The sequence below is a fragment of the Haliotis rubra genome, unplaced genomic scaffold, assembly GCF_003918875.1.
Source record: "Haliotis rubra isolate DU_JTF1 unplaced genomic scaffold, ASM391887v1 Scf1077, whole genome shotgun sequence".
Lineage (NCBI taxonomy): Eukaryota > Metazoa > Mollusca > Gastropoda > Lepetellida > Haliotidae > Haliotis > Haliotis rubra.
Window position 1 is genome coordinate 282,647 of NW_025764978.1, and position 27,999 is coordinate 310,645.

The 27,999-nt window shown below is 41.2% G+C and overlaps 4 protein-coding genes across 5 annotated transcripts; 3 read left to right on the forward strand and 1 right to left on the reverse strand.

Annotated features, from left to right (window-relative positions):
- Positions 1 to 704: 704 nt before the first annotated feature.
- On the reverse strand, positions 705 to 14,725 carry LOC124280692 (leucine-rich repeat transmembrane protein FLRT2-like). Its single transcript, XM_046716683.1, has 3 exons — positions 14,063 to 14,725; positions 2,879 to 3,557; positions 705 to 849 (listed from the first exon to the last, which is right to left on the reverse strand). The coding sequence occupies exons 1-3, from the start codon at positions 14,723 to 14,725 to the stop codon at positions 734 to 736; spliced, it is 1,458 nt and encodes a 485-aa protein (XP_046572639.1). The 3' UTR covers positions 705 to 733.
- Positions 3,127 to 4,885, forward strand: LOC124280577. The gene is made up of 3 exons (XM_046716556.1): positions 3,127 to 3,651; positions 4,085 to 4,335; positions 4,414 to 4,885. The coding sequence occupies exons 1-3, from the start codon at positions 3,561 to 3,563 to the stop codon at positions 4,600 to 4,602; spliced, it is 531 nt and encodes a 176-aa protein (XP_046572512.1). The 5' UTR covers positions 3,127 to 3,560; the 3' UTR covers positions 4,603 to 4,885.
- On the forward strand, positions 6,183 to 11,220 carry LOC124280522. Its single transcript, XM_046716476.1, has 3 exons — positions 6,183 to 6,268; positions 6,984 to 7,635; positions 10,189 to 11,220. The coding sequence occupies exons 2-3, from the start codon at positions 7,038 to 7,040 to the stop codon at positions 10,380 to 10,382; spliced, it is 792 nt and encodes a 263-aa protein (XP_046572432.1). The 5' UTR covers positions 6,183 to 6,268; positions 6,984 to 7,037; the 3' UTR covers positions 10,383 to 11,220.
- A 3,466-nt stretch (positions 14,726 to 18,191) lies between the features above and the next one.
- LOC124280560 lies at positions 18,192 to 21,388 on the forward strand. 2 transcript variants are annotated; one of them, XM_046716519.1, is made up of 4 exons: positions 18,192 to 18,288; positions 19,072 to 19,723; positions 20,359 to 20,566; positions 20,940 to 21,388. In XM_046716519.1, exons 2-3 carry the CDS (start codon positions 19,126 to 19,128, stop codon positions 20,517 to 20,519), a joined length of 759 nt encoding a protein of 252 aa, XP_046572475.1. In that variant the 5' UTR covers positions 18,192 to 18,288; positions 19,072 to 19,125; the 3' UTR covers positions 20,520 to 20,566; positions 20,940 to 21,388. The 2 variants fall into 2 exon arrangements, with proteins under 2 accessions (XP_046572475.1, XP_046572468.1); XM_046716512.1 differs by lacking the exon at positions 20,940 to 21,388 and having other exon boundaries at positions 20,359 to 20,685.
- Positions 21,389 to 27,999: the final 6,611 nt, after the last annotated feature.

The window sequence follows — 27,999 nt, forward strand, 5'->3', positions numbered from 1 at the left end:
TGACTGAGTATTAAATTAAACGAAATATTCTGTCTATATTTTTTTTAAAAAGATAGGTAAAATGTCGTTGTTTCTAAAAATACAAATGTGTGAAAATACACTGGAATGCCGAAGGTGCGATGGAAGGAGGGAGAGATGTTTGAGTTGATGTTTGGATAGCTATATAATACCTATAACGTTTACTCAATGTCTATGTACAAAGTGCATGTACTTGAAGTACTCAGGGCATTGAACGCCGGTGTTATATTGCCATAATGCACTGACTGCAGCTATTGGTTTCTGTGCACAAACCCACACAGCATTATTTGTAGGTAGTCATCGACATGCCTGGCAACGTGCCAGACAGATGTGTTGAAAAGTGTATTTTTCAGTAATTTTTGTTTGCTGGGTGAGTCACAATGATTACTGTACAATTCATTGGTATAGGTATACACGTCTCTGTGTTATCTCTGACTGAGACTGAGTGAAAACGCCGTGTACCTGTTGTGTAATGTACTCCACTGGTGGTGTCACGGAGAGCTGATAAGGCTACAGAACGTTGGTTAATCTTTATTCAGTTGATTCAGTAGGTAGACTGAACTAAGCAAGTGATGTTAGAGATATTTTATTTAGTTCAGGTTCTGGTCATATTCGGGTCTACCCAGACGTTGGATGTATAGCTGGCTTATCATTTTTCAAACCAGATTAATATATACGTACACCCAATAATGGACAAATATATTAGCACATAGCACTAGACATGAATACTATGCATGTTTAAAGATTGGCATTGAAGCAGGGAAATATGTAATAGATTCGACCTTGTGTACATTTGCAAACGACCTTGCTCGTGCTCGAGGATGTACAAGGCTAAATTTTCAATATTGATACAGGGAGACATCATAAACTTGCAAAGTCTGAAATAGTATGTACATGTAAGTTAAACAATCTTGAAGATCTGTACCATTTCACCTTCCATGTCCATCCTTAAATAACGTTCGACGGCAATACATACCAAATAAACATTTAATTTGACCTTCAACACAACAATGCATGTGCCCATGGTAACCACAAACTATCAAGATTTAAGATTTGTTATGTTATGCTTCAAATATTTCTTCAAGAGCAGAAATGAAATGCGAATCTTTTGTGAAAATATTGACGCATATGCACTTCATGAATGTGGGCCTATGGCCTTTGATACAATAAACGTTCGATAACACTGCGATGATTGTGATGTTAGACTTATGGCGCGTTATCGGGTTCCTGTCACCGGTTTTTCTGGTCTGGATTTCGTGGAGGTTGTACTGGAGTTTGCTGACTGAAATGCTAAAATTCACTCACTCACTCACTGTTAGTTGGTTATTGTACCGTATTTGCCTATACTTCTTTAACACAGCAGGTACCACTCGATTGGGGTTTAGGATGAAGATATACGGGAATAGAGAATGCAGAATGTTAAAATATAGAAACAACTAAAATATTCGAGATTACAGTGCAGATCATTGGTGCAATACGTTTCAGAATACCATCTTTTGGTTTCAGAAAGAGATGCGACGGTGTTTTGGTGACAAAACAAAGACAAATTAGAAGTGGAGAGAGAAGGAATGCCACACCTGTAAGAAATGGTATAAAGCTACTACAGCCTGGTGCCATCTGCGGCAGGAATAAAGGTGTCTCGGATATTGAGATGGACAGAGGTCGGGGTGCTGGTGTCTCCGAAAGTGAGAAGGAAAGAGGTCGGTATGCTGGTGTCTCCGAAACTGAGGAGGAAAGAGGTCGGGGTGCTTGTGTCTCTGAAACTGAGGAGGAAAGAGGTCAGGGTGCTGGTGTCTCCGAAACTGAGGAGGAAAGAGGTCGGGGTGCTGGTGTCTCCAAAACTGAGAAGGAAAGAGGTCGGGGTGCTCTTGTCTCCGAACATGAGGAGGAAAGAGGTCGGGGTGCTGGTGTCTCCGAAACTGAGGAGAAAAGAGGTCGGGGTGCTGGTGTCTCCGAACATGGTGGGGGAAAGAGGTCGGGGTGCTGGTGTCTCCGAAACTGAGGAGAAAAGAGGTCGGGGTGCTGGTGTCTTGGAAACTGAGAAGGAAAGAGGTCGGTATGCTGGTTTCTCCGAAACTGAGGAGGAAAGAGGTCGGTATGCTGACGTCTCCGAAACTGAAAAGGAAAGAAGTCAGGGTGATGATGTCTCCGAAACTGAGGAGAAAAGAGGTCGGCGTGCTGGTGTTTCTGAAATTGAGAAGGAAAGAGGTCAGGGTGATGATGTCTCCGAAACTGAGAAGGAAAGAGGTCGGTATGCTGGTGTCTCTGAAACTGAGAAGGAAAGAAGTCAAGGTGATGATGTCTCCGAAACTGAGAAGGAAAGAGGTTCGGGTGCTGGTGTCTCCGAAACTGAGAAGGAAAGAGGTCGGTATGCTGGTGTCTCTGAAACTGAGAAGGAAAGAAGTCAGTATGCTGGTGTCTCTGAAACTGAGAAGGAAAGAAGTCAGGGTGATGATGTCTCCGAAACTGAGAAGGAAAGAGGTCGGGGTGATGATGTCTCCGAAACTGAGAAGAAAAGAGGTCAGGGTGCTGGTGTCTCTGAAACTGAGAAGGAAAGAAGTCGGGGTGCTCATGTCTCCGAAACTGAGAAGGAAAGAGGTCGGTATGCTGGTGTCTCTGAATCTGAGAAGGAAAGAGGTCAGGGTGATGATGTCTCCGAAACTGAGAAGAAAAGAGGTCGGGGTGCTGGTGGCTCCGATACTGAGAAGGAAAGAAGTCGCGGTGCTGGTGTCGTGGAGACTAAGGTGGACAGAGGTCAGGGTGCTGGTTCAGCTGGTAAAAGGAAAATATACAAGGCTTTTGGAGAGGAGGAGGGAGAATGTTTTGGTGGTGGAATAAAATGGAGGAGAGATCAAAGTACCATTGGAGGTGGAGATAGAGACGACATTGACGACGAAAGTGGAGGAGAAGACGTTGTTGATGGCAAGTAGGGAGGAAGGTGGGAGAGATTTCAGTATATGACTGGAGGTGGAGATAGAACTGTTCTTCGTGGAGGAAGAGAAAGACGAGACAAAGAGCACACTGTTGATGGAAAGCGGGGAGAATATGAGAGGTTTGGAGCAAGATGGGAGAGAGATGAGTACATCCTTGGAGGTGGAGGAGGCGCTGTTGTCGGTGGAGGAAGAGAAAGACGGTTCAGAGATGGCTCTGTTGGTGAAAAACAGGGAGAATGTGGTGATGGCGGTGGTATTATATGGAAGAAATACCATTACAACACTGAAGGAATGGATAAAGGAAACGATGACGTTTGTGGAGGAATAGAGGTGGGACTTGGAGATGGTGCTGTGGTGGGAATGCAGGGAAAATGTGATAGCAATGAAGACGAAAGGAGAGGAGATCGTTGTACTGGAGGAAGAGAAGGAGATGGCACTGTCAAAACAGCGCAGCCAGAATATGTTGATGGTGGCAGAATGCGGACATGAGATTATATCAAAAGAGAGAGAATTACGAAAAGACAGAACAGCGAAAGAGGACAAAGACTGAGCGTAGATGATGGCGACAGACACAGAACAGATGCTGTTGATGGAGATGGACAGAACCTGATGGTGGGCATCGTTGCAGATGTTACCAATGTGCAGAACGGCCATTCCAACATCATAGTACATCAAACAGTACATGTCAAGAATCTGACTGGTATGTATTTTCGTAATGATTTACCGTATGCGTTAACTGTAGATCCATTCTCTTTATATGATACATGTCATTAGCGCGACAACAGATGTTCAGAGTGTTAATATTTTATAATGTTGAAGGAAATAACCTGTTGAATAGAATATCTGTTCTTCTAGACCTATATATTTCAGACAGCACATATGCTTTTCTCCTTTTGATATACAAGAAATGCGTTTCGCTAAAAATGACTTAACAATTTTGGAAATTGTGTAAATCTGCTTGTTTGAATCTCTGGATGTTTCTTTACTCAACATCTCCCATGAATGACATTGTGTTGATGGAAAGGGTCATACATGGTAGAATTGTAATTACTCAGAATTAGATTTGAATGCAATTACAAACAAAGCCAGGGGATTTAGATAGCCTAAAGGTCCTCTGTTGATTATTGTTTCAGTAATGCCAAGACGTGTTGGAAGAAGAAGGAAGCTTCGGCCAAGGTCACGGATGGTAGCCACAAGATGTACACAGACTGTTGGTGAGGGGGCCAAGGTCACGCGAAATACAGACACGGTTGATGAGGTGGCCAAGGTCACGCGACGTTCACAGACTGTTGGTGAGGTGGCCAAGGTCACGCGACATACACAGACTCTTGGTGAGGTGGCCAATGTCACGCGACATACACAGACTGTTGGTGAGGTGGCCAAGGTCACGCGACATACACAGACTGTTGGTAATGTGGCCAAGGTCAAGCGACATACACAAACTGTTGGTGAGGTGGCCAAGGTCACACGACGTACACAGACTGTTGGGGAGGTGGCCAAGGTCACACGTCAAACCAAGTCTGTGAGGCGCTACTTGAGGCCACACTGCCAAGATCAGAAGGTCAAAAACAATCTCACGATTTGGTTCCACGTTTTAGTTCAAATCGAGATCCTGGTGGTCCTGATCGTGATGGTGTTCATGCAGCATTAATTCAATCCGAACATTTGCTGCATATAAACGCGTGCGCAGGAGGGTGTATAACAATTCAAGAGTGTGTTATATGCCGGAAATGTGTAAAACAGTTGTTTCACTTGAAATAGGTATACGACGAGTTGATTTTGCAAGTAATATTACAAAAATAGAATTCAGATTGAATTCATACCTTCCGAAAAAATATTTATGAGATTTATGTTCAACTAAGTGATCTACCTATTTGTAAACCACATTTTCAAGTTCAACATTTTGCCTGGATATCTTCCAATGAAATGTTAAACTTGCAAATAAAGCTTACAAATAAGTTAGATCACTCAGTTAAACATGAATCTCGGAAATATTTTTTCAGAAGGACAGAATTCACTCTAAATTCTATTTTTATAATATTAAACAAAAACAATGTGTCGCACAGCTATTTCAGTTGAAACAACTGTCACACGTTCCCGGCATCAATTCTGCGCACGCCGGGGTGGGGACGAGGGAGTGGGTGGGGTGGGCTCTTGTGGGTCAGGGAGGGTGGGTTAACATATTCCTGTATGGAATACAAGTGTAAGCCGCATCGGCTACATCACTGCGTGTGCAGTACATTGTATTCCGGTTGTTAAATAACGCATTATTTAGCAACGGAACAGATTCCGTATCCTCAAAGAGGAATTTTGTAGACACGTCCACTTGTTTAGCAAGTATTCTTTTCATATCTACGAGCATGTACTGTTATCAGCTTGTCAACGAACAGTATATTGTAACCTTTTATACCGTTGTACCTCACAATAAAATATAATTTCGAGTTTTTTAGTATTTTAATAATGTATTATATTCAAAACTAGTGACTGTAAATAATGTCTAAATGTTCAAAGACAATACAGGCTTTCGATAATGAGAGAATAACATATCACATTGTTTAATCTATTAGTCACATGATCATAACGGGTCCGGGTATGGAGACGGGTACCCGGGTCCAACTCATTACCCACCCGTCCAAGCCCTAGTAAGCACGCCAGTGGCATCTAGTCGTCGGGATCTTTTAGATAGTTACTGTCACCGTGACCTATTAAGCGTAATCGCTCATACTGTCAGTCAAACTGTGGCAAATAAAATGCAAGGAATTAAAACATACAAGCTTTTCTTGATAATATCACTAATCTATTCGAGTTTACTACGGTTATAACGAATAGGGACCACCTCCTAGTTCGTTCGTTTTTTGCATTCCGACTAAAGGTACAGCAAGCATCCGGGACCCCTAAAACAGTCCTTGATATCCTTCATTTCGTTATAAACATAGTTGACTGTACAGCAAGGGCACTCCTTTAAAACACCACATGTGTTAAATCTTTACCTATCTCCATTATTTATTGATTGTCAATAGTGTGTTGCTAAGGTATGAACAGAAACTTGACAAGGACAAATGCAGCACGACAATACTGATTATGTTCAATGGCTGGCATCTTCGAAGCTTGAGATCGATAGCATCACATGACGTTTTGCAAGCGTGCACGGTAAACATGCACACTTCGGAATGCACCTAGCTGATTGGTTAACGATGACGAAGCTGTTGGAATCAGGACAGTATATAACAGCTGACATCGCACTTATTGCGTGTTTTATTCAACACGGGGTTTGCAGCTAAGGTTGTTTCGACCAGGCTCTGTGGTAGTCAGGACAGGTAGGTGTCACTTTCTTCACTTTACTTTCCCAGCTTGTCCAAGACTGAAAGTTACCTATATATAATTCTACAAGGAAACACACAAATATTGAACAGCTACAAAACAATATTTCAGTTATCCTGTGAAATCCCCAAGGTTGACCCCACCTTACCACTTTAAGAAAAGCATTTGTCAATGATTCGCTACCAAACTGTGGACGGTTAAAGCGTTCACGCCGAAGACCCGGGTTCGACTCCCCACCCGGGTTCGAGTTCAATGTGTGAAGCCCATTTCTTGTGTCCCCCCGCCGTGATACTGCTGGGGTACTGCTAACAGCGGCGTAAAACTAAACTCACTCACTATCAAAGTGTGTTGGCACATGGCGTTTGCCAGCGTCTCCTTGCACCCGACACGGCAACTCTCATATACCCACGTGTACATACACATGTAGCGTTACCGCACAACTCAAATCAATATGTATATTGATTGACCCACTGCAAAGGCTGCAGCAAACGGCTGGTGAGGTGAACCCATGAATGCAGCTCTCTGTCTGGGTTGCTGACTATTTAACATGTACATTATACAGGTCAAGATATATAGAGTGACTTTCTTCAATCAGAATAATGGATGTGGTTCTCAAGACCTCCCTGGCTCTGGTATGAAGTTATTATTCCATTAAATCGTTTTAAGATTTGTCGTTTGTAAAGCTGATAATCGTTCTATATTTCATCCCAGAGACAACGGCGAGTGGTGACATACGAACCAGGGATCTGTTCAAACTCCGGGGCAATGTCTGAAGCTAGGGGGGCGTGCTACGTCATACCGTCTGGCTTCGAGCCAAACAAACAATTAAAGTACAGTTCTCAGCATATGAATGCCCAAAATACATGTCTTTTACGATCAGAGAAAGGTAGAAAAGGACAGTTGAAACATGCCAACCAGTCTTTACAATCTGACCAAAAGCCAGACAGCTGTAAGAAGCATCTCTGTACTCGTCCTCAAATCGATATACGGCGCATTGTACAAATCGGGCACAATAGAAACACAATTTCTTTTATTCAAAAGAAAGATAGCAATGCCAGTGATAGCAATGCAACTATTGTACAACTCGGAAACAACAACATTGTATATGTATATTTAGGTGACAAACTCCCTTCGAACATACTGCTAGGAGACACGGTCGTCGTGTACGTCCCCCCTGGGTGTGACGGCAGGCCCCGAGTGTTTGTCTGCGAACAGAGAGGACCTGACAACCAGATCGTCACCCACTGTCGCCACAAGTCCCCACGGATCTATGAACGACAGACATTCGGCAACTTCCTGTCACGACACTGTCACGTGATCAGATCTGTCCTGCTGCCAACTGCTTCCGGCTCCAGTAAGAAAGGTAAGTGTTGCTGTGGACGGACGCCACTTTGGGTTTGTTGTTGTCAGCTATGTTACATTGTTAGTAAAGTAAAAAAAAAACATTAAAAAGGCTAACAGCCCAAATTGTAGATATATGTATCTACAGTGTAGATATATGTATCATAGACAAAGTGGTGGCACAATACCACGATTTTAGAAAAAAAACAGCTAAAATTCAAAGAACGTTTACAAGGCGAGGACATCTTTGAACTATATCGCACATAACTGTAGTGTATGCGTCTAGATCTGCTATAAAACATAAGGTTTCAATGCGTTCCCCGAGCCAAGAACATGATAATGATAAAGGTTGCAGTCTTAGAAATTTGTTGTAATTTTCTGAGAGAGTGTACCTTTTTTACATTTTTGTGTTGTAAAACATTTTGTGTGTTAAAACATCACACATATGACACATGGACATAAAATGTAACTCGTCTTCTATGAGGTTTTTCGGGGGGAGTTGGGAAAACATTGAATTTTACCAAAAAATGTTATTTTAACTCAATTTTAAATTCTCGTAACTTATGCATCTAGAATATTGTGAGCACAGATGAAAGTTTATTTAAAGGAATATATCCTTATGTGTACTTACCTGTATAATGTATGAGCTTGGTTGGCTATAGATCACCTATAAAATATGTCTGAAAAACTCATCCAGGTTTCCATCCCTTGACTTGTCTGTATATATCTTGTCGTCATGGAAGAAGATCTACATCCGTATTGATGACACTGATGGGGTTGTGTTGGCCATAGCTGCATCGAGCATTCTCAATCCCTTCCAATATTTCACAGGCTGTGGCAGTGTGTCAAAGAAGACCTCGTGGAATGCATGGAACGCTTTTCCTGAACATACAGGCACCTTTATTTCCCTCGCTTGTCCACCACTTGAAATTACTAATGCGCAGATTCATCAGCTTGAGATATTTGTTGAGCTGCTGTATGACAGAGCAAGCAACCTCATGAAAGTGAATGAAGCAAGAAAGCATTTGTCCGCCACGAAGGGGAGAACACTGGACAATATTCCCCCAACAGAATTAGCTTTGATCCAACATAACTTTGGACAACTCTCCTGAAGACATGAAAGAGCTGCCAGGAATTGCTGAAATGCATGTGTAAAAAAATGTTCTGGTCCATGTGTGTAAAAGCATTTCTCATGTGCACTGCACTTTTCTGATTCAGTCAAACTAGATACAATAACACTCAAGAAATGAATGCGTAACCTACCAGATTGATGAGATAGCTACTTTGAAATTGATGTTGAAATGAAACATGTTTGCATTGATTTTGATCTTTTTTCATAAGTGATCTATAGCCCACCAAGCTCATACATTATACATGTAAGTAAATCTATTGATATATTCCTTCAAATAAACTTCCATCTGTTCCCACAATATTCTAGATACATAATTTATGAGGATTTAAAATTGGGTTAAAATAACATTTTTGGGGGAAAATTCAATTTTTCCCCACTCTTTCCCCCCAAAATGAAAAATGGCCCACATCTGCAAGGCTTCTCGTATTGAATTTGCAAAGAAATGATAAAAATATATTAGATCATGGGGTGATCTCATACTTATTTATGATGTAGTCTATATGGCGGCCATTTTTCCCATTTTCGGAAAGTCATGATATATATTGACTTCCGTAGAACTAACCGTTAAAGTTAAAATAACATGTATAGCTGAAAAATGACCAGCTATGAATTTCCTACAATTTGATATATGACCTATGAGAATTAGAGAGTTTTAAAAGAAGTTATGATGAAAATAGTACCAAACAAAAAGATTTTATTATCACTTTTCCCCAAAAAATTATGAAAAATATCAAAAATAGGCGAGGCCTCTCGATCTTTATTTAAAAAGAAGGGTATAAGCTACAATCATGCCAAATTTCATGCTTGTAGCACAAAGTGCATAATTTGATTACTTATCCGCTGGGCTATATTCTTGATAAGATCTTGATAAGTATCTTGTTTGGTCTCTTTAGTGTCTGTGAAGCCAAGGTTTAATTGCAAAAGTTAAGTTTAGTTTAGAATAAAAATCAAATATAGTGATGGAACTCACGTAAACTGACATGCATGTCATGGTGATCCAAAACTGGCGATTGATGCTCAGATGATAGAATATTGATTTTATACATCTTCATCCCACTCACTCATGATCACTCACTCACTCACTCACACACAAGTATGGTGACCTGTGATTTGTATTTGTTTTTAATCTAGTTTTAACAAATCCATGATAATCTAGTAATTTTACTGTCCTTCGTTGACAGGGTTTTATGAATCATCTGTATTTATCATGAATTTAGAACTAGTTTTAGTTACGATATGGCTGAAATATTGCCAATGTGACTTAAAATGTGAACTCACTCACCCACACACATTTACACACTCACCCCCCCTGCCCACTCAACCACCAACTCACTCACTCACTCAAGAAGAGTAAAATATATGAACAATAAACGAACATAATAGCCATTGGAGTAGACACTGAGTTTTTTCGAAACGTGTATAAATATGTTTCCTTCTTGTCAGCTGCGGGCCGTCATAAGCCGTTGACTCCCGGGGACTGCGATGTCGTGACCATCAAGCATGGCGGCTCTCATCGGACTAACACAAGCAGAAGAGTGAAACCTGATAGCAGGAAGTACCTCGGGGGGTCATCCCATCGGGGTCAAGGTCACCAGAAAACTGTGAACCCCGTGTGCCTGAGAATAGGCATCCCTTAGACTTTCATTTAGCCTCAGAAGAGGATCTGTGTTCCTGTGGTCCACGCATATTCCAGTTAGGAATACCTTGTAAGCCATATTGGCTCAAGCCTAAGACATTTGTACATTCACTAAGCATCAATTGCAATGTTAGTATAAATATAGTGTACATGTACATTTATCATATATTATGTACCCTTGTAAGCCATATTGGTTGTATCAATGACAGCTGTAAGTTCTTATACATCACTTGCAATGTTAGCATATATATTGTAATGTCTGCTTGTATAACATATACACATGTAAATGTATTATATACCATGTGCTCCTGTAAGCCATATTGGTTGTATCAATGACAGCTGTAAGTTCTTATACATCACTTGCAATGTTAGCATATATATTGTAATGTCTGCTTGTATAACATATACACATGTAAATGTATTATATACCATGTGCTCCTGTAAGCCATATTGGTTATATCAATGACAGCAGTACATTCACTATACACAACTTGCTATGCTAGTATATATGTATATTGTACTGCAACCTTGTATAACATATACACATGTATATTTATTATATACCATGTGCTCCTGTAAGCCATATTGGTTATATCAATGACAGCTGTAAGTTTATTATATATAAGTTGCAATGGTAGTTTATGTTGCACTGCCAACTTCTATAACACATACACATGTATATTTATTATATACCATGTGATCATGTAAGCCATATTGGTTATATCAATGACAGATGTAAGTTTATTATATATAAGTTGCAGTGCTAGAATATCTATTGTACTATCAGCTTGTATAACACATACACATGTGTATTTATTATATACCATGTGATCCTGTAGGTTATATCAATGTCAGCTGTACATTCACTATACATAACTTGCAATGTTAGCATATCTATTGTACTATCAGCTTGTATAACACATACACATGTGTATTTATTATATACCATGTGATCCTGTAGGTTGTATCAATGTCAGCTGTACATTCACTATACATAACTTGCAATGTTAGCATATCTATTGTACTATCAGCTTGTATAACACATACACATGTGTATTTATTATATACTACGTGTTCCTGTAATCCGTATTGGTTGAATCAATGACAGCTGTAAACCTATCATACATAACTTGCAATGCTCGTATATGTATTGTCTTTCTAGAGGATATACATGAATATCTTGTATATACTATATGCCCTTGTAGTCTTCTAAATAGTCCTATATACAATCTTATGAATGACATACAAATTTGTATGCATAATATTACACCGAACCGTGAGACAAAATCCTGTAAAATCATGATGACATACAGTTTACCGCTATCAGATTGAAAGCCTCGTTGTGCCACTTCTGTTGAAATCCGTGTCACAAAAAAACAGGCGTGTCATCATTTGCACATGTGACACACATTTAGACATTGAACAAATTTTTAATAATTTTAGTTTTGTTTCTCGTGTATATGAGTGTTTGTCTTAGAGTGAGGCCTGGATAAAGCAAATACATGCATTCATTAATTGACTGCTGGGTTATGTACATATTGATGGGATTTAGGAACCTGAATTCAGTATCATTGAGTGGATTTCTTAGTGTATAGCTGAGACACACAGAGATGTGGTATGTTACCATTCTGGTTGCACCATCCTTTTTATGTTTTTTTTTATTATCTCAACACAGTTTCGAGTAATGTGCTTGTGTACATGAATAAAATGTCTAATGAATCTATATCATTATTATTCTATTATTTAAAACTATCTGTATTCAGACATATAGGTCCAAGTCCTTTCAAACAATACATCTAGAAATTGTACCTATATTGCAAACACATAGTAGACTTTCAGTCGTATTTGTACACTTTGGATATATATATAACTAAGCTGCTAAAACTTTTGCATCTAATCGATATATCAATGGAGTAAAATCACACATGGTGCAAGTTAGTAAGTACTCATGGACCGATAAGAACGATTGTCTGAAGTATCCAAGATCACTCCATCATAGCTGTATTAGAGACTGATGTCCGGGTAACGATTTGGTTGGTTGGTTGGTTTGTTGTTTAACGCCCAACTCAGCAATATTCAAAGTATGTGGAGGCTGTCTGTTAATAATCAACTCTTGACCAGGCAATCCAGTGATCAACATCATGTGCATCGATCTACGCAACTGGGATACGATGACATGTGTCAGCGAGTTTGCGAGTCTGACCCGCTCCCGCTCCCGTTAATCGCCTCTTACGACAAGCATGGGTTACTGCAGACCAATTCTAACCCGGATCTTCACGGGTAATGAATAATCTTCCAAAATGAAACACAAAGGAAATATCGATAAACATCAGAGCATGTGCTATATAAGAACCATTATTTGATGCCATCTACAACCAAAATAATAATGATTATTTTTCGAATCATCCGTTCGCCGCAAATTAATCATCCAACATAACTGTTAGGAACTGTTTTAACAAAGTCAAAGCCAACTGAACACAACTAAGCTAAAGTGTTGCATGATTGAAAGCAGAAGAATTGCAAGCGAGCGTGGCGAGAACATTTTGTGTGTGTAAACTCTAGTAAGTGAACCTGTGGCATGGTACGTCATGTGACCGACCTAAATCAGACCGATCCCGTGCCACAACGTCATACTGCAGCAATCCTATCTCCATCGTGGCTACCTAGCTGAATCATCGACTACAGCAGCGATTCTAGGATTGCCAAAGACATAAAACCAGATATTGGTGAACCACCTTTGATAGGTTGGGGTCAGAGCCAGACCTGCTGTAACACGTGTACCAATGTTCACTGTACATCTTTACACCATGTGGCTCGTTTCGTAAGAACTTTGTCAACTGGCTGTTTTGAGAACGTAATGACGAAGATTATGTATTACTTTCAGTTTTATTCAGTTTGATCTTCAAAGGGTTTGTAATTGTAACTTTCACACGAACGTCCTGTAAATAACAATGATGCATGGTATGTTCCATACATTTTAGGGCTCAACAAATATTTTAAAATATTACATGGTAAATTTCATAGAACCTTGTCTTGTAGTGCCTTGTGTTACTTGTGTTTCATGGTTTGATATATTCAATAATATTTCAATTACCACCGAGGCTAATTTACAGCATCCTCGATAATCTCCAGGGTATACGTTCCGATAAATCTCCACTACTAGAACGCCTACCCAGGAGATTATCGAGGATGAATGTATAGAAGTGTACCCTAACTGAACCCGCCACGAATCGTTATCAGTTCCAATCTGGGACTCGAACCCATGACAAGTGGCCTAAGTTTAAGCCCATTTAAACCCACCTAGAACGTCAGCTGACTCCACCGGAGTTGCAGTTGTAGTCGTTGACGTAGTTGTGGGAATTTGAACATAAACGCCGAATGTTTTCTCGTCCTTTCCTTTATCGTTGGCAGCCTGAACTGTCCATAGCCCGTCATGAGAAGCCTCAGCAGTCAAAACAGTGCTGACATCCCTTGTTGTCGTATACCGGGGATCGAAGATGGAGACACTTGAAGCTGAGATTATGGTCCCGTCGGGTCTCACCCAGGTCACATTCGGAAACAGATCACCCTCAATCTGACATGAAATGTGTAGCAGATCTCCCTGTTTCACGGTATAGACATCCCCGCATCTTCTGCATGGTAAATCGTATGGTATTTCAGTACACTTGGGGCAGCGCATACCGGAACATTGCCCGAGTACACCAAGTACATCACGCTCTGGGTGAGGTTCTTCAGCCACTGAATGTCGCATGTGCATCTCCAGGGGTTGTCTGAAAGATGGATGATCTGCAGCTTCTGGAAGATCAGCTCGAACGAATCTGGAATAGTTGCTAATTTATTGTCGGACAGGTGTAGAGTCTTAAGGTTTGTCAAATGTTGAAATAATTGCACAGATACCTTTTCAAAATTGTTTCCATGGAGATCAAGGTTTCTGAGATTTGTCAACCCAGTGAACATGGCACTGGAAGCATGTCCAAGGTTAAGGTCACCCAGAAATAGATCTTGCAGGTTCTTCAAGGAAGCAAATGCGTCATCGGCGATCTTACATCCCGTGTTTCCAGTCAGATCCACGAAGACAACATCATTTAAGGCATGGAAGATGCCAGTGTTTATCTGGGAGATCTTATTATGTTCCAGGGCAATGCGTTTTAGTTTAGTCAATCCTTGAAACAAGTCATCGTCCAACGTTGTCACCTCACTGTAAGTAACGTAGAAATCTTCAAGATGCGAGAACGCTGACAAAGCTGAGTGTTTCAATGTTGATAGAGAGTTTCTGTTATTGAAGGAGCCAAGCAGGTTAATGCTGGTGGTGTTTGCAGGTAGACCTATCGGAAATGACGTCATCTTTGGCTGACACGTCACATAATCTGAAACTGCACAGATACAGTTGCTGGGGCAGGTTTGTGACGTCATATATCCGAAGACACAGACCAGTAGGAACGCCACAGAATACAAACAATGGACGTAGTAGTTGACCATGATGAACGTCTCTGGACTCAAGACACTGCCATGGGAATATCGAGAGTGTCCTACGATGACAGAATAGTCAATACAACATGTATGACATGACTTGATAATCGACATTCTACAGTATCATTGGTTAAGTCTTGTCAACGCACACATAAGACAAAATAGACACATGTTTGTAACGGGTGCTATCATTTAGCTAACACAATCCAGTAATTGACAGCAAGATGACAAAGCATGTTTGTGAATCACTTTCCAATAATGATGTTACCAGGTGTTCGCCCCAATATAACACCCGTCATAAACACACGCAAAGGCTAGTGAAGAATATGAAAAGGGTTTTGACACTTCTATTTATTGGATACAGAATATGGCTGTAGCCATGTTTATTTAGTCTTCTCTAGTAGATTGAACTACAACTAATAGTTCAATACATATGTTAATGGTCTACATGGCATATGAAATTAATGAACTGATATTGCGGGGGACATTTATCACGGGACTCTTTGATCACTGGCGTTACAGTCTGGCTCTCACATGTAGCTATGATCGCGAGGGCAAATGTATTGAAGACAGGAGTGAGTGAGCGTCGGGTTTTACGTGCTTTCAACAGTATTTCTGTTGGCATGGCTTATCAGTTGTGTGTGGCGAGAACTTGGTGACGGATATCGGGCTCAGATCGTGAGCCATATGGTGGGAACCTACTACCACGGGAATGTTGCGGTTAGACAAAGGGTTATGATCAGGGGAAATGCGACACGTTTTCAGCGGATCCTGGCGTTTCTAAGGGATGTGATGTGGATGTGGGTGTCTACATGTCTCTGTGTATGTTTGAGTGTGTTGTGTGCTTGTAATGTGTGCTATTGTGCGGTTTTGGTTTATGTCTTTCTGTGTGTCACACATGTCATTTAACAAATATGATAAATGTTCAGTTCCGTTCGATACAGCTGCCAAAATATACAGTTCGTCCTTAGGCAAGAAAGATTTCACAAAAACTACCAACAGTGAGGGAGCATCCAATAGATTTCTCTCGTAGGGAGGTTATATAAATTAATCGTTTGTCCAGAAAAATTCCCAAAATTAATAATAGCAGAAAAAGGGAGTACTTTATGTTGTTGAAAATCCCCAAATGTAAATGTTTGTGTTGATAGTGAGAATTACTTGTTTGATGGTGCTAAGTAAACAGTTTGTTGGACGCAGCTCTCCTCCCTCTACCCCAACACAAATCAAATGGATCCTTCCCGATCAGTGGGGCGGTCGGGTAGCCTAGTGGTTAAAGCGTTCGCTCGTCACGCCGAAGGCCCCGGGATCGATTCCCAACATGGTGAAAATATGTGAAACCCATTTCTGGTGTCCATTGCTGGAACATTGCTAACAGCGGCGTAAAACCATATTCACTCACCCCTGAACAGTATGTATCATCTTGACGTCATCACAGTATATGACCAGCCGTTGTTGGTGGCTATGGAGAATAAGGTTCCCCACGTGTGACCGCCGGTTCGAATCCCAGACTCGGCTGATTGAGTTTCACACTTTGTTTCACAAAATCATAAACGTTTCCAATGTGTCTGACTTCGGGCTTCCCGTAGGAACATAACACACCGTTAACTTTTACTTTAGTCACAAGTACAGTGCAGGAATCTGTGTTTGGCGTGCGTGTAATTGTGCGTGTGTGTGTGGACTTTAATATTTGAGTATTTATGGCTAGAAACATTCAACAGAACACAGCAAAGCTGACTCAATGAAACAGTGATGTACGTGCAAAGCAAGAACCCAGAGAAGTGAACTTATTCGCGATAGTTTCGTGCACGTGCACACATGACACACGTGACAAATATTCGGTATAAAAGCACGTGAAAATGTTTATGGACATCCACATTTTACGATTACCCACAATCACGTCACCAGGATCTTCGCCAGGCTGATGACCCGTTACAGACAGACAGGCAGGACAAAGGACAGGCCGAGGACTGGCAGACCCCGGGTCACGACCCTAGCTGACGACCGTTACTTGCGTACTCTGCATTTGCACAACCCATTCCTTACTGTGACATCATCAGCATCGACTGCGCTGGGTCATCGTATCAGCCGAAGGACGGTGTCCAGGAGACTTCGTCATCATGGTATCTGAGCCTACAGACCCTACCGTGGTGTAGCACTGAGGCGCTTACATCGACGTCGACGTGTGAGATGGGCACGTATCTTTCAAGGTTGGCAGCGCAAACAATGGGACAGAGTCTTGTTTACTGATGAGAGCAGATACCTCCTGAACAGACCTAACGGTAGGACACGAGTGCATCGACGCAGAGGAGAGCGGACGGCACGTTGCTGTGTGCAAGAGGTTGAGCCGTTTTGCGGTGGTGGCGTTATGGTGTGTGTGTGTGTGTGTGTAGGGGATGTGGTGACAGACAGACAGATCTGGTTGTTGTCGATTGGAATTTGAATGGGTAGCGTTATACCGACCAAGTCCTTCGGCCAGTTGTTCTACCCTTCCTACAACAGAATCCAAGAACCGTATTTCAACAGGACAACGCCCCATGTCACACAGCTCAACGTGTTCAAGGCTTTCTCAACGCCAACAACGTCAAAACTAGTGACTGTAAATAATGTCTAAATCTTCAAAGACAATACAGACTTTCGATAATGAGAAAATAACATATCACATTGTTTATTCTATTAGTCACATGATCATAACGGGTCCGGGTATGGAGACGGGTACCCGGGTCCAACTCATTACCCAACCGTCCCAGCCCTGGTAAGTACGACATACCTAGGAGTCTGCCAGTGGCATCTAGTCGTCGGGATCTTTTAGATAGTTACTGTCACCGTGACCTATTAAGCGTCATCGCTCATACTGTCAGTCAAACTGTGGCAATTAAAATGCAAGGAATTGAAACATGCAAGCTTTTCTTGATAATGTCGCTGATCTATTCGAGTTTACTACGGTTATAACGAATAGGGTCCACCTCCTAGTTCGTTCGTTATCTGCATTCCGACTAAAGGTACAGCAAGCATCCGTGACCCCTAAAACAGTCCGTGACATCCTTCATTTCGTTATAAACATAGTTGACTGTACAGCAAGGGCACTCCTTTAAAACACCACATGTGTTAAATCTTTACCTGTCTCCATTATTTACTGATTGTCAATAATCTAAGGTATGAACAGAAACTTGACAAGGACAAATGCAGCATGACAATACTGATTATGTTCAATGGCTGGCATCTGCGAAGCTTGAGATCGATAGCATCAGGTGACATTTTGCAAGCCTGCACGGTAACACGCACACTTCAGAATGCACCTAGCTGATTGGTTAACGATGACGAAGCTATTAGAAACAGGACAGTATATAAGAGCTGACATCGCACTTATTGCGTGTTTTATTCAACACGGGGTTTGCAGCTAAGGTTGTTTCGACCAGGCTCTGTGGTAGTCAGGACAGGTAGGTGCCACTTTCTTCATTTTACTTTCCCAGCTTGTCCAAGACTGAATCCGCCATGAAGGTTACCTTCAAATAATTCTACAAGGAAACACACAAATATTGAACAACTGCAAAACAACATTTCTGTTATCCTGTGAAATCTACCCTAAGGCTGACCCCACCTTATCACTATAACAAGAGCATTTGTCAATGATTCGCTATCAAACTGGGGACGACTACAGCGTTCACGCGGAAGGCCCGATTCCCCATATGGTAACAACGTGTGAAGCCCATTTCTTGTGTCCCCCGGCGTGATATTGCTGGAATACTGCTAACAGCGGCGTAAAACTAAACTCACTCACTATCAAGCTGTGTTGGCATATGGAGTTTTCCAGCTTATCCTGGCACCCGTCACAACCACATGTGAGGACACGGCAACTCTCATATACCCACGTATACATACACATATAGCATTACTGCATATCTCAAATCAATATGTTACTATAGATTGACCCACTGCAAAGGCTGCAGCAAACAGCTGGTGAAGTGAACTCATGTCTGTCCTGGTTGCTGCCTCTTTAACATGTAATTTATACAGGTCAAATTACGTGTGTACGTTTGTATTAAGGGTCAACATGTACGTAGATGTCTAAGAATTATAGAGTGACTTACTTCAATCAGAGTATTGGATGTCCTTCGCAAGACCTCTCTGGCTCTGGTATGCAATATAAGTTACTATTCTATGAAATCGTTTTAAGATTTGTCGTTTGTAAAAGCTGCTATTCTTTCTACATTTCATCACAGAGACAACGGCGAGTGGTGACATACGAACCAGGGATCTGTTCAAACTTCGGGGCAATGTCTGAAGCTAGGGGGACGTACCACGTCGCACCGTCTGGCTTACAGACGAACAAACAATTAGAGTACAGTTCTCAGCATATGAATGACCAAAATACATGTCTTTCACGGTCAAAGAAAGGTAGAAAAGGAAAGTTGAAACATGCCAACCAGTCTTTACAATCTGACCAAAAGCCAGACAGCTGTAAGAAGCGTCTCTGTAATCGTCCTCAAATCGATATACGGCGCATTGTACAAATCGGGCACAATAGAAACACAATTTCCTTTATTCAAAGGAAAGACTCCAATACTAGCGTTAGCAATACAACTATTGTACAACTCGGGGACAACAACATTGTATATATATACTTAGATGACAAACTCCCCACGAACATACTGCTAGGAGACACGGTCGTCGTGTACGTCCCCCCTGGGTGTGACGGCAGGCCCCGGGTGTTTGTCTGCGAACAGAGAGGACCTGACAACCAGATTGTCACCCACTGTCGCCACAAGTCGCCACGGATCTATGAACGACAGACATTTGACAACTTCCGGTCACGACACTGTCACGTGATCAGATCTGTCCTGCTGCCAACTGCTTCCGGCTCCAGTAAGAAAGGTAAGTGTTGCTGTGGACGGAGGGCACTTTGCGTCTGGCATTGTCAGTTATGTTACACTGTTAGTAAAGTAAAAAAATAAATTAACAAGGCTAACGGCCGAAGTACAGTGTAGATGCAAGTATCATATACGAAGTGGTGGCACAATAACACGAAATTGTGTAGTTAACATCCAATTAAAAATATAATAATAAAGAACGTAAGGCGATGACATCTTAGAACTATATCGCACATAACAGTACCGTATGTGTCTAGCATAAAACGTTTTGCATGGGTTCCCTGAGTCAAGAACATGACAATAATAAAGATATAGAAGTTTGTGGTAATGTTCTGAGAGAGTGTACATTTTGTTTTTAAAAAATGGTATTGGAAAAGTATTTGTGTGTTAAAACATCATACATAGGGCACACTGACATAAAATGTAACTCGTCTTTATAATGTATTTACTAAAAGGATAACATGTAATGTTTTAAACATCAAGGAATTGATGGGTAGATGATTGACCATTGATTTAATCCAGTTTCATCCCACTCACTCACTCACTCACTCAAGAAGAGTAAAATATATGAACAATTAACCAGCATAATGGACATTGAGTATTTTCAAATTGTTTATATACATGTTTCCATCTTGTCAGCTGCGGGCCGTCATAAACCGTTGACTCCCGGGGACTGCGATGTCGTGACCATCAAGCATGGTGGCTCTCATCGGACTCGCACAAGAAGAAGAGTGAAACCTCACAGCAGGAAGTACCCGCTTCTTCATCCCATCGGGGTCAAGGACACCAGAAAACTGTGAACCCTGTCTGCCTGAGAAGATACATCTCTTGAACGTTTTGGTTTCTCGTATCGATTTACAGATAACATGTTTGAGCGGCATTTTAGAAGTTGTGACGCACAATATAGAACAAGTTATTATGGATAACAACTTCTTTATTTCGTGAGTGCGACGTTTCGATACAGATTCTTGTACCGTTGTCAAGCAAGACAACGGTACAATAATCTGTATCGAAACGTCGCACTCACGAAATAAAGAAGTTGTTATCCATAAAAACATGTTCTATATTTATTTATAGAGAGATTCTCAGGCAGTTTTGAAAAGATTACGCCTATTCCTGTTAGGGATACCTTGTAAGCCATATTGGCTCAAGTCTAAGACATTTGTACATTCACTAGGCATAACTTACAATGCTAGTGTACATGTATATTGTACTGTCAGCTTGTATAACATATACACACGTATACTTATTATATACCATGTGCTCCTGTAAGCCATATTGGTTATATCAATGACAGCAGTACATTCACTATACACAAGTATATACCATGTGCTCCTGTAAGTCATATTGGTTCTATCAATGACAGCTGTAAGTTTATTATACATAACTTGCAATGTTAGCATATATATTGTACTATCAGCTTGTATAGCATATACACACGTATTTTTATTATATACCATGTGCTCCTGTAAGCCATATTGGTTGTATCAATGACAGCTGTTAGTTTAGTATACATAACTTGCAATGTTAGCATATATATTGTACTATCAGCTTGTATAGCATATACACACGTATTTTTATTATATACCATGTGCTCCTGTAAGCCATATTGGTTGTATCAATGTCAGCCGTACATTCACTGTACATAACTTGCAATGTTAGCATCTATATATTGTACTATCAGCTTGTATAACATATACACACGTATTTTTATTATATACCATGTGCTCCTGTAAGTCATATTGGTTGTATCAATGACAGCTGTAAGTTCTTATACATAACTTGCAATGTTAGCATATATATTGTAATGTCAACTTGTATAAAATATACACATGTGCATTTATTATATACCATGTGATCCTGTAAGCCATATTGGTTATAGCAATGACAGCTATAAGTTTATTATATATAACTTGCAATGGTAGTTTATGTTGCACTGCCAACTTCTATAACATATACACACGTAGTTTTATTATATACCATGTGCTCCTGTAAGCCATATTGGTTGTATCAATAACAGCTGTTCGTTTATTATACATAACTTGCAATGTTAGCATATATATTGTAATGTCAACTTGTATAGCATATACACATGTGCATTTATTATATACCATGTGATCATGTAAGCCAAATTGGCTATATCAATGACAGCTGTAGGTTTATTATATATAACTTGCAATGTTAGCATATAGTGTACTATCAGCTTGTATAACATATACACCTGTATTTTTATTATATACCATGTGCTCCTGTAAGCCATATTGGTTATGACAGCTGTAAGTTTATTATACATAACTTGCAATGTTAGTATATGTATTCTATTTCTAGAGGACATACATGAATATCTGGTATATGCTATGTACCCTTGTAGTCTTATTAATAGTCTTATATACAATCTTATGAAAGACATACAAATTTCTATGCTTAATATTACACCCTACCACTGCAGTGTGTCACATCGGTAAGGCACGAATCTGGATGTTAACGCGTATCACTGTAATGGATTTCTTAGTGTATAGCTGAGACACACAGAGATGTGGTTTGTTATCATTCTGGTTGCACCCATCCTTTTTATGTTGTTCTTTTTTATTATCTGAACACAGTTTCGAGTAATGTGCTTGTGTACATGAATAAAATGTCTAATGAATCTATATAATTGTTATTCTTGTATTTATAACTATCTGTATTGAGACACATAGGTTCAAGTCTTTTCGGGGTGATGGGATAGCCTAGTGGTTAAAGCGTTCGCTCATCACGCCGAAGACCCGGTTTCGATTCCCCACATGGGCACAATGTGTGAAACCCATTTCTGGTGTGCCCCCGTGATATTGCTGGAATATTGCTAAAACCCAACTCACTCACTCACTCACTCAAGTCCTTTCAAACAATACATCTAGAAATTGTACCTATATTGCAAACACACAGTAGATTTCAGTCGTATTTGTACACTTTGGATATATAACTAACAAAGCTGATAAAACCTTTGTATCTAATCGATATATCATTGGAGTAAAATCACACATGGTGCAAGTTAGTAAGTACTCATGGACCGATAAGAACGATTGTCTGAAGTATCCAAGATCACTCCATCATAGCTGTATTAGAGACTGAGATCCGGGTAACGATTTGGTTGGTTGGTTGGTTTGTTGTTTAACTCCCAACTCAGCAATATTCACAGTATGTGGAGGCTGTCTGTAAATAATCAACTCTGGACTAGGCAATCCAGTGATCAACATCATGAGCATCGATCTACGCAATTGGGATACGATGACATGTGTCAGCGAGTTTGCGAGTCTGACCCGCTCCCGATCCCGTTAGTCGCCTCTCACGACAAGCATGGGTTACTGCAGACCAATTCTCACCCGGATCTTCACGAGTTCGGGTAATGAATAATCCTCAAGAATGAACACGAAGGGAATATCGATAAACATCAGAGCATGTACTATATAAGAACCATTATTTGATGCCATCTGGAACAAAAATAATAATGGTATTTTTTCAATTAATCGCAAATTAATCATCCAACCTTAACTGTTAGAAACTGTTTTAACAAAGTCACGACCAACTGAAAACAACCAAGCAAACGTGTTGCGTGATTGAAAGCAGAAGAATGGCAAGCGAGCGTGGCGAGAACATTCCGTGTGTGTAAACTCTAGTAAGTGAACCTGTCGCATGGTACGTCATGTGACCGGTCCAAATCACACCGATCCTGCGTCACAACGTCATACTGCAGCAATCCTATCTCCATCGTGGCTACACAGCTGAATCATCGACTACAGCAGATTCTGGGATTGCCAAAGAGATCAAACCAGACATTGATGAACCACCTTGGAGAAGTTGGGGTCAGAGCCAGACCTGCTGTAACACGTGTACCAATGTTCACTGTACATCTTTACACTATAAGGCTCGTTTCAGTAGAACTTTGTCAACTGGCTGTTTTGAGAACGTAATGACGAGGATTGTGTTTCATTCAGCTTTATTCAGTTTGATCTTCAAAGGGTTTGTAATGGTAACTTTCTTTCACACGAAAGTCCTGTAAATAACAATGATGCATGTTATGTTCCATACATTTTAGGGCTCAACAAATATTTTAAAATATGAAAAGGTAAATTTCATACAATTATGTCTTGTAGTGCCTTGTGTTAGTTGTGTTTCATGGTTTGATATATTCAATAATATTTCAATTACCACCGAGGCTAATTTACAGCATCCTCGATAATGTCCAGGGTATACGTTCCGATAAATCTCCACTACTAGAACGCCTACCAAGGAGATTATCGAGGAGGAATGTATAGAAGTGTACCCTAACTGAACCCGCCACGAATCATAATCAGTTCCAATCTGGGACTCGAACCCATGACAAGTGGCCTAAGTTTAAGCCAATTTATTCGAGTTTGACTCAACAAGCCACCTATCCTCATCGCACTATTTAATCGGTGGTGTAACAATAATTGTTATTGTGTCAATGTGTTCTTTCTTCAAAGAGTCCATGGTGTCGGTCGGTTCCACCTGGCCTTTCTTAGCCTGACTGCAGCACACCACACTTCCAAATATAATCAGTCCAAGGAGCACCGTGCTCCCGAACCCGCCAACCGCCACCAGGAACCCGCTGCCTAGACCGTCAGCTGACTCCACCGGAGTTGCAGTTGTAGTCGTTGACGTAGTTGGGTCGGAGATGAAGACACTTGAAGCTGAGATTATGGTCCCGTCGGGTTTCATCCAGGTCACATTCGGAAACAGATCACCCTTAATTTGACATGAAATGTGTAGCAGATCTCCCTGTTTCGCGGTATAGAGATCCCCGCACTTTAGAATTTTGGGGGGAATACAAGTGAAGTCCTTATCTTCTGCATGGTAAATCGTATGGTATTTCAGTACACTTGGAGCAGCGCATGCCCGGAACATTGCCCGAGTACACGGAGTACATCACGCTCTAGTTGAGGTTCTTCAGCCACTGAATGTCGCATGTGCATCTCCAGGGGTTGTCTGAAAGATGGATGATCTGCAGCTTCTGGAAGATCAGCTCGAACGAATCTGGAATAGTTGCTAATTTATTGTCGGACAGGTCTAGAGTCTTAAGGCTTGTCAAATGTTGAAATAATTGCACAGATACCTTTTTCAAAATTGTTTCCATACAGATCAAGGTTTCTGAGATTTTGTCAACCCAGTGAACATGGCAATGGAAGAACGTCAAGGTTAGGGTCACCCAGAAATAGATCATGCAGGTTCTTCAAGGATGCAAATGCGTCATCGGCGATCTTACATCCCGTGTTTCCAGTCAGATCCACGAAGACAACATCATTTAAGCCATGGGAAGATGCCAGTGTTTATCTGGGAGATCTTATTATGTTTCAGGGCAATGCGTTTTAGTTTAGTCAGTCCTTGGAACAAGTCATAGTCCAACTTTGTCACCTCACTGTAAAGTAACGTAGAAATCTTCAAGATTCGAGAACAGCTGGCAAAGCTGGAGTGTTTCAATGTTGATACATGTCAGTGTTGAAAATGGGAGTCTTTGCTATTGTACTTGATTTTCGTGTCTCGAACCACCTGCATAAATAACGTTTACATGCACGGAAAGATTTGACAGCTGTCGATGTTTACCGAAAAGAGGCCAGACATTTATTCAAAGCAGAGGGTAGTGCTAATGCGAGGGTCCGGTGTTCCAAATATCAAAAGCGGGTGAACAAATTGAATACAATGAGCAAGAAAGGTAAGGAATAACCAACAAGCTCAAAACAATGTTTTGTGAAACCTTATAAAGTTTGATTGTAGCGCACGTTAAAATAGTCAGGCTGTCCGGTTTTCGATAAGGCTTTGAGGCATCGTGAGTGTCACCTACTGAGTATTGTGTGTAATGAGTGTAGCGGTAGAATTTTCTTAAAAATTCATTTCTTCTGAGATCTCGTTTCAAATTTGAAATACTAGGATTATATCATGACATAAAAGAACAATATGCGATTGCAGAGTCTAGAATTTTTTTTGTTGTGTCACTGAAGGTAGTTCAGAGCTCATATTGGTTTGTATAATGCATGCTATAATCAATATTTTTTAACAAAGCGCGTGTCGCGTTTATGTGTGAATTACCGCAGAATTTCAAAGGAAACTATTACAAGGATGATTATGTTTTAGATGTTTTTAAAAGGGCTAAGATACTGCGGGGATCAAGAACTCCAGAGTAATAATAAATGTGGCCGTGAAGGGTGTGGGTTAAGAAGAGTTCTTGGTTAATGGAATGGATGTGTTGAAACTGAAAGCCATTTTGCTGAAAGTATTTTTGATTGAGGTAGGTGCCTGTTTGAAACGATACAAGCACGTGTGTATCGCATGGTATATTATTATTATTATGCATAATATAGGATTCAAATAGAATTGAAAAACCAGACATCTGTACATTATTGTAATGAAATATCTTGAAATATGTACCAAGCTAGCTAAACCTAGCCCGAGGTGAGGTGAGTGAGTGAGGAGTGAAAGTGGAGTGGAGTGGATCCGGAGCGGAGGTGGAGAGGAGGCAGGAGCTGAGTGGGAAGGAGAGGAGGCAGGAGAGGAGAGGAGCAGAGTAGAGGTGCGGAGGGAGAGAGTAGAGAGGAGAGGAGAAGAGCCGAGGAGGGAGGGTAAAGAGGGAGAGGAGGAGTGGTGAGAGGGAGGGCGGAGAGGAGGCAGCTGAGGAGGAGGAGGGAGGGAAGTGGAGAGGAGAGGAGTGGAGTGGAGAGGAGAGGAGGAGAGGAAGGGAGAAAGGCAGGAGAGGGAGTGCGGAGGAAGGAGAGGAGTGGAACGGAGAGAGAGAGAAGAGAGGAGAGGTGGGTGGAGAGGGAGAGGAGAGGAGAGGCGGAGAGGAGAGGTGAGGAGAGGGCGGCAGAAGGTGCGGAGAGGAGAGAGGAGAGGATAGATGAGGAGAGTGGAGAGAGGAGAGGAGAGGAGTGGAGCCCGGAGAAAGAGCGGGGTAAGAGAGAAGAGCCAGGGGGTGGGGCGAAGCGGGCGTGGCGTATAGGCAGGTGAAGAAGGAAGTGAGAGAGGGAGGTTGGTTTCTGCCACTCCAGGGGTACACCCAACTCTGCTAAGCAGTTCGTCGTTTCTAATACCATAATGATATTGATCCATTTGTATGGCGTTTTCCCAGAAAAGAATATCACGTTCAAAACCGACCCTAAACTGTCTTTTGAGGTGCTGGATGGTTAAAGTGACACTACCATCTCATTCTGCCTGGTATCCATCCGCAACAGTTTGAGCAGAGGCAGATGTCCGGACAAATTCATCCAGCGTCAGACAGGACCGTACCAAGAAACTCTGTCAGGAGCCACACTGTCGAACATAGTGACCCCATGGAGAGACTTCACCTGATATTTATACCGATGTGGCCTGAATTTTTAACAATATTTGAGTTTTCACAGCACCTTGAGCTTGATATAGGTGAAATGTTCCAAAGTGATGAATATGTATGGTGCTGGAGTTCGAACCTATGATCATAGTTATCTAGTGTGACTAGAGCCACAACCCTGCATGGCAGTACTCGCCTTGAATGACAGGGCCCCACCAGGTGCCGTGATTACAATGAATAGTAGCGCTAATAATTTGTCTGGCTGCTAAAAACACTTGATTAGCTAGAAACACATTTTACAATATATAAAATAATAGAAACAACAATGAAGATTTGCATTAAAGTTCAAGAGAAAAGCAGCCCCATTGCCATTACGAGCACTACTACATTGTAAAAACCATTAGAGGTAACAAAAGGAACCAGTGAAATCCTGGAAATATGATTATAGCGATTTTTATGCGCATGCGTAGACTAATTGACTTTCTACATGCGCGCCGGTAATCGAAAGGGCGAAAACGCGACGCGACAATGCATATATGTCGCATTGTCTTGATCTTAATCATATGTTATAATACATACTATACTCAATATTTTAACCCAAAGCGACACGCGACAATGCGACAACGCGACGTTTGATCAAAATGTCACGCGTTGTCGCGTAATCACGTGTCTCACTGTAAATAAATTTTAGGCTGTTTTACACATCTTACATAGGGCGACGCGACAACGCGACATATTTTGACCTTGAAAATTGTTGCTATGTCGCTTGTCCCTTTGGAGGAGAATGAAAAAATATATTTTTCAAAACGCGACACGCGACATCGCGACAATGCGACAAATGGGCGAAATGTCGCGTTGTCGCAATGTCTATGAAAGTTGTTTTGTGTAATTTGCTTGTATTTGAGAGGGGGCGACAACGCGACAATGCGACAACGCGACAATGTCCCTTCCAGGATTCCATA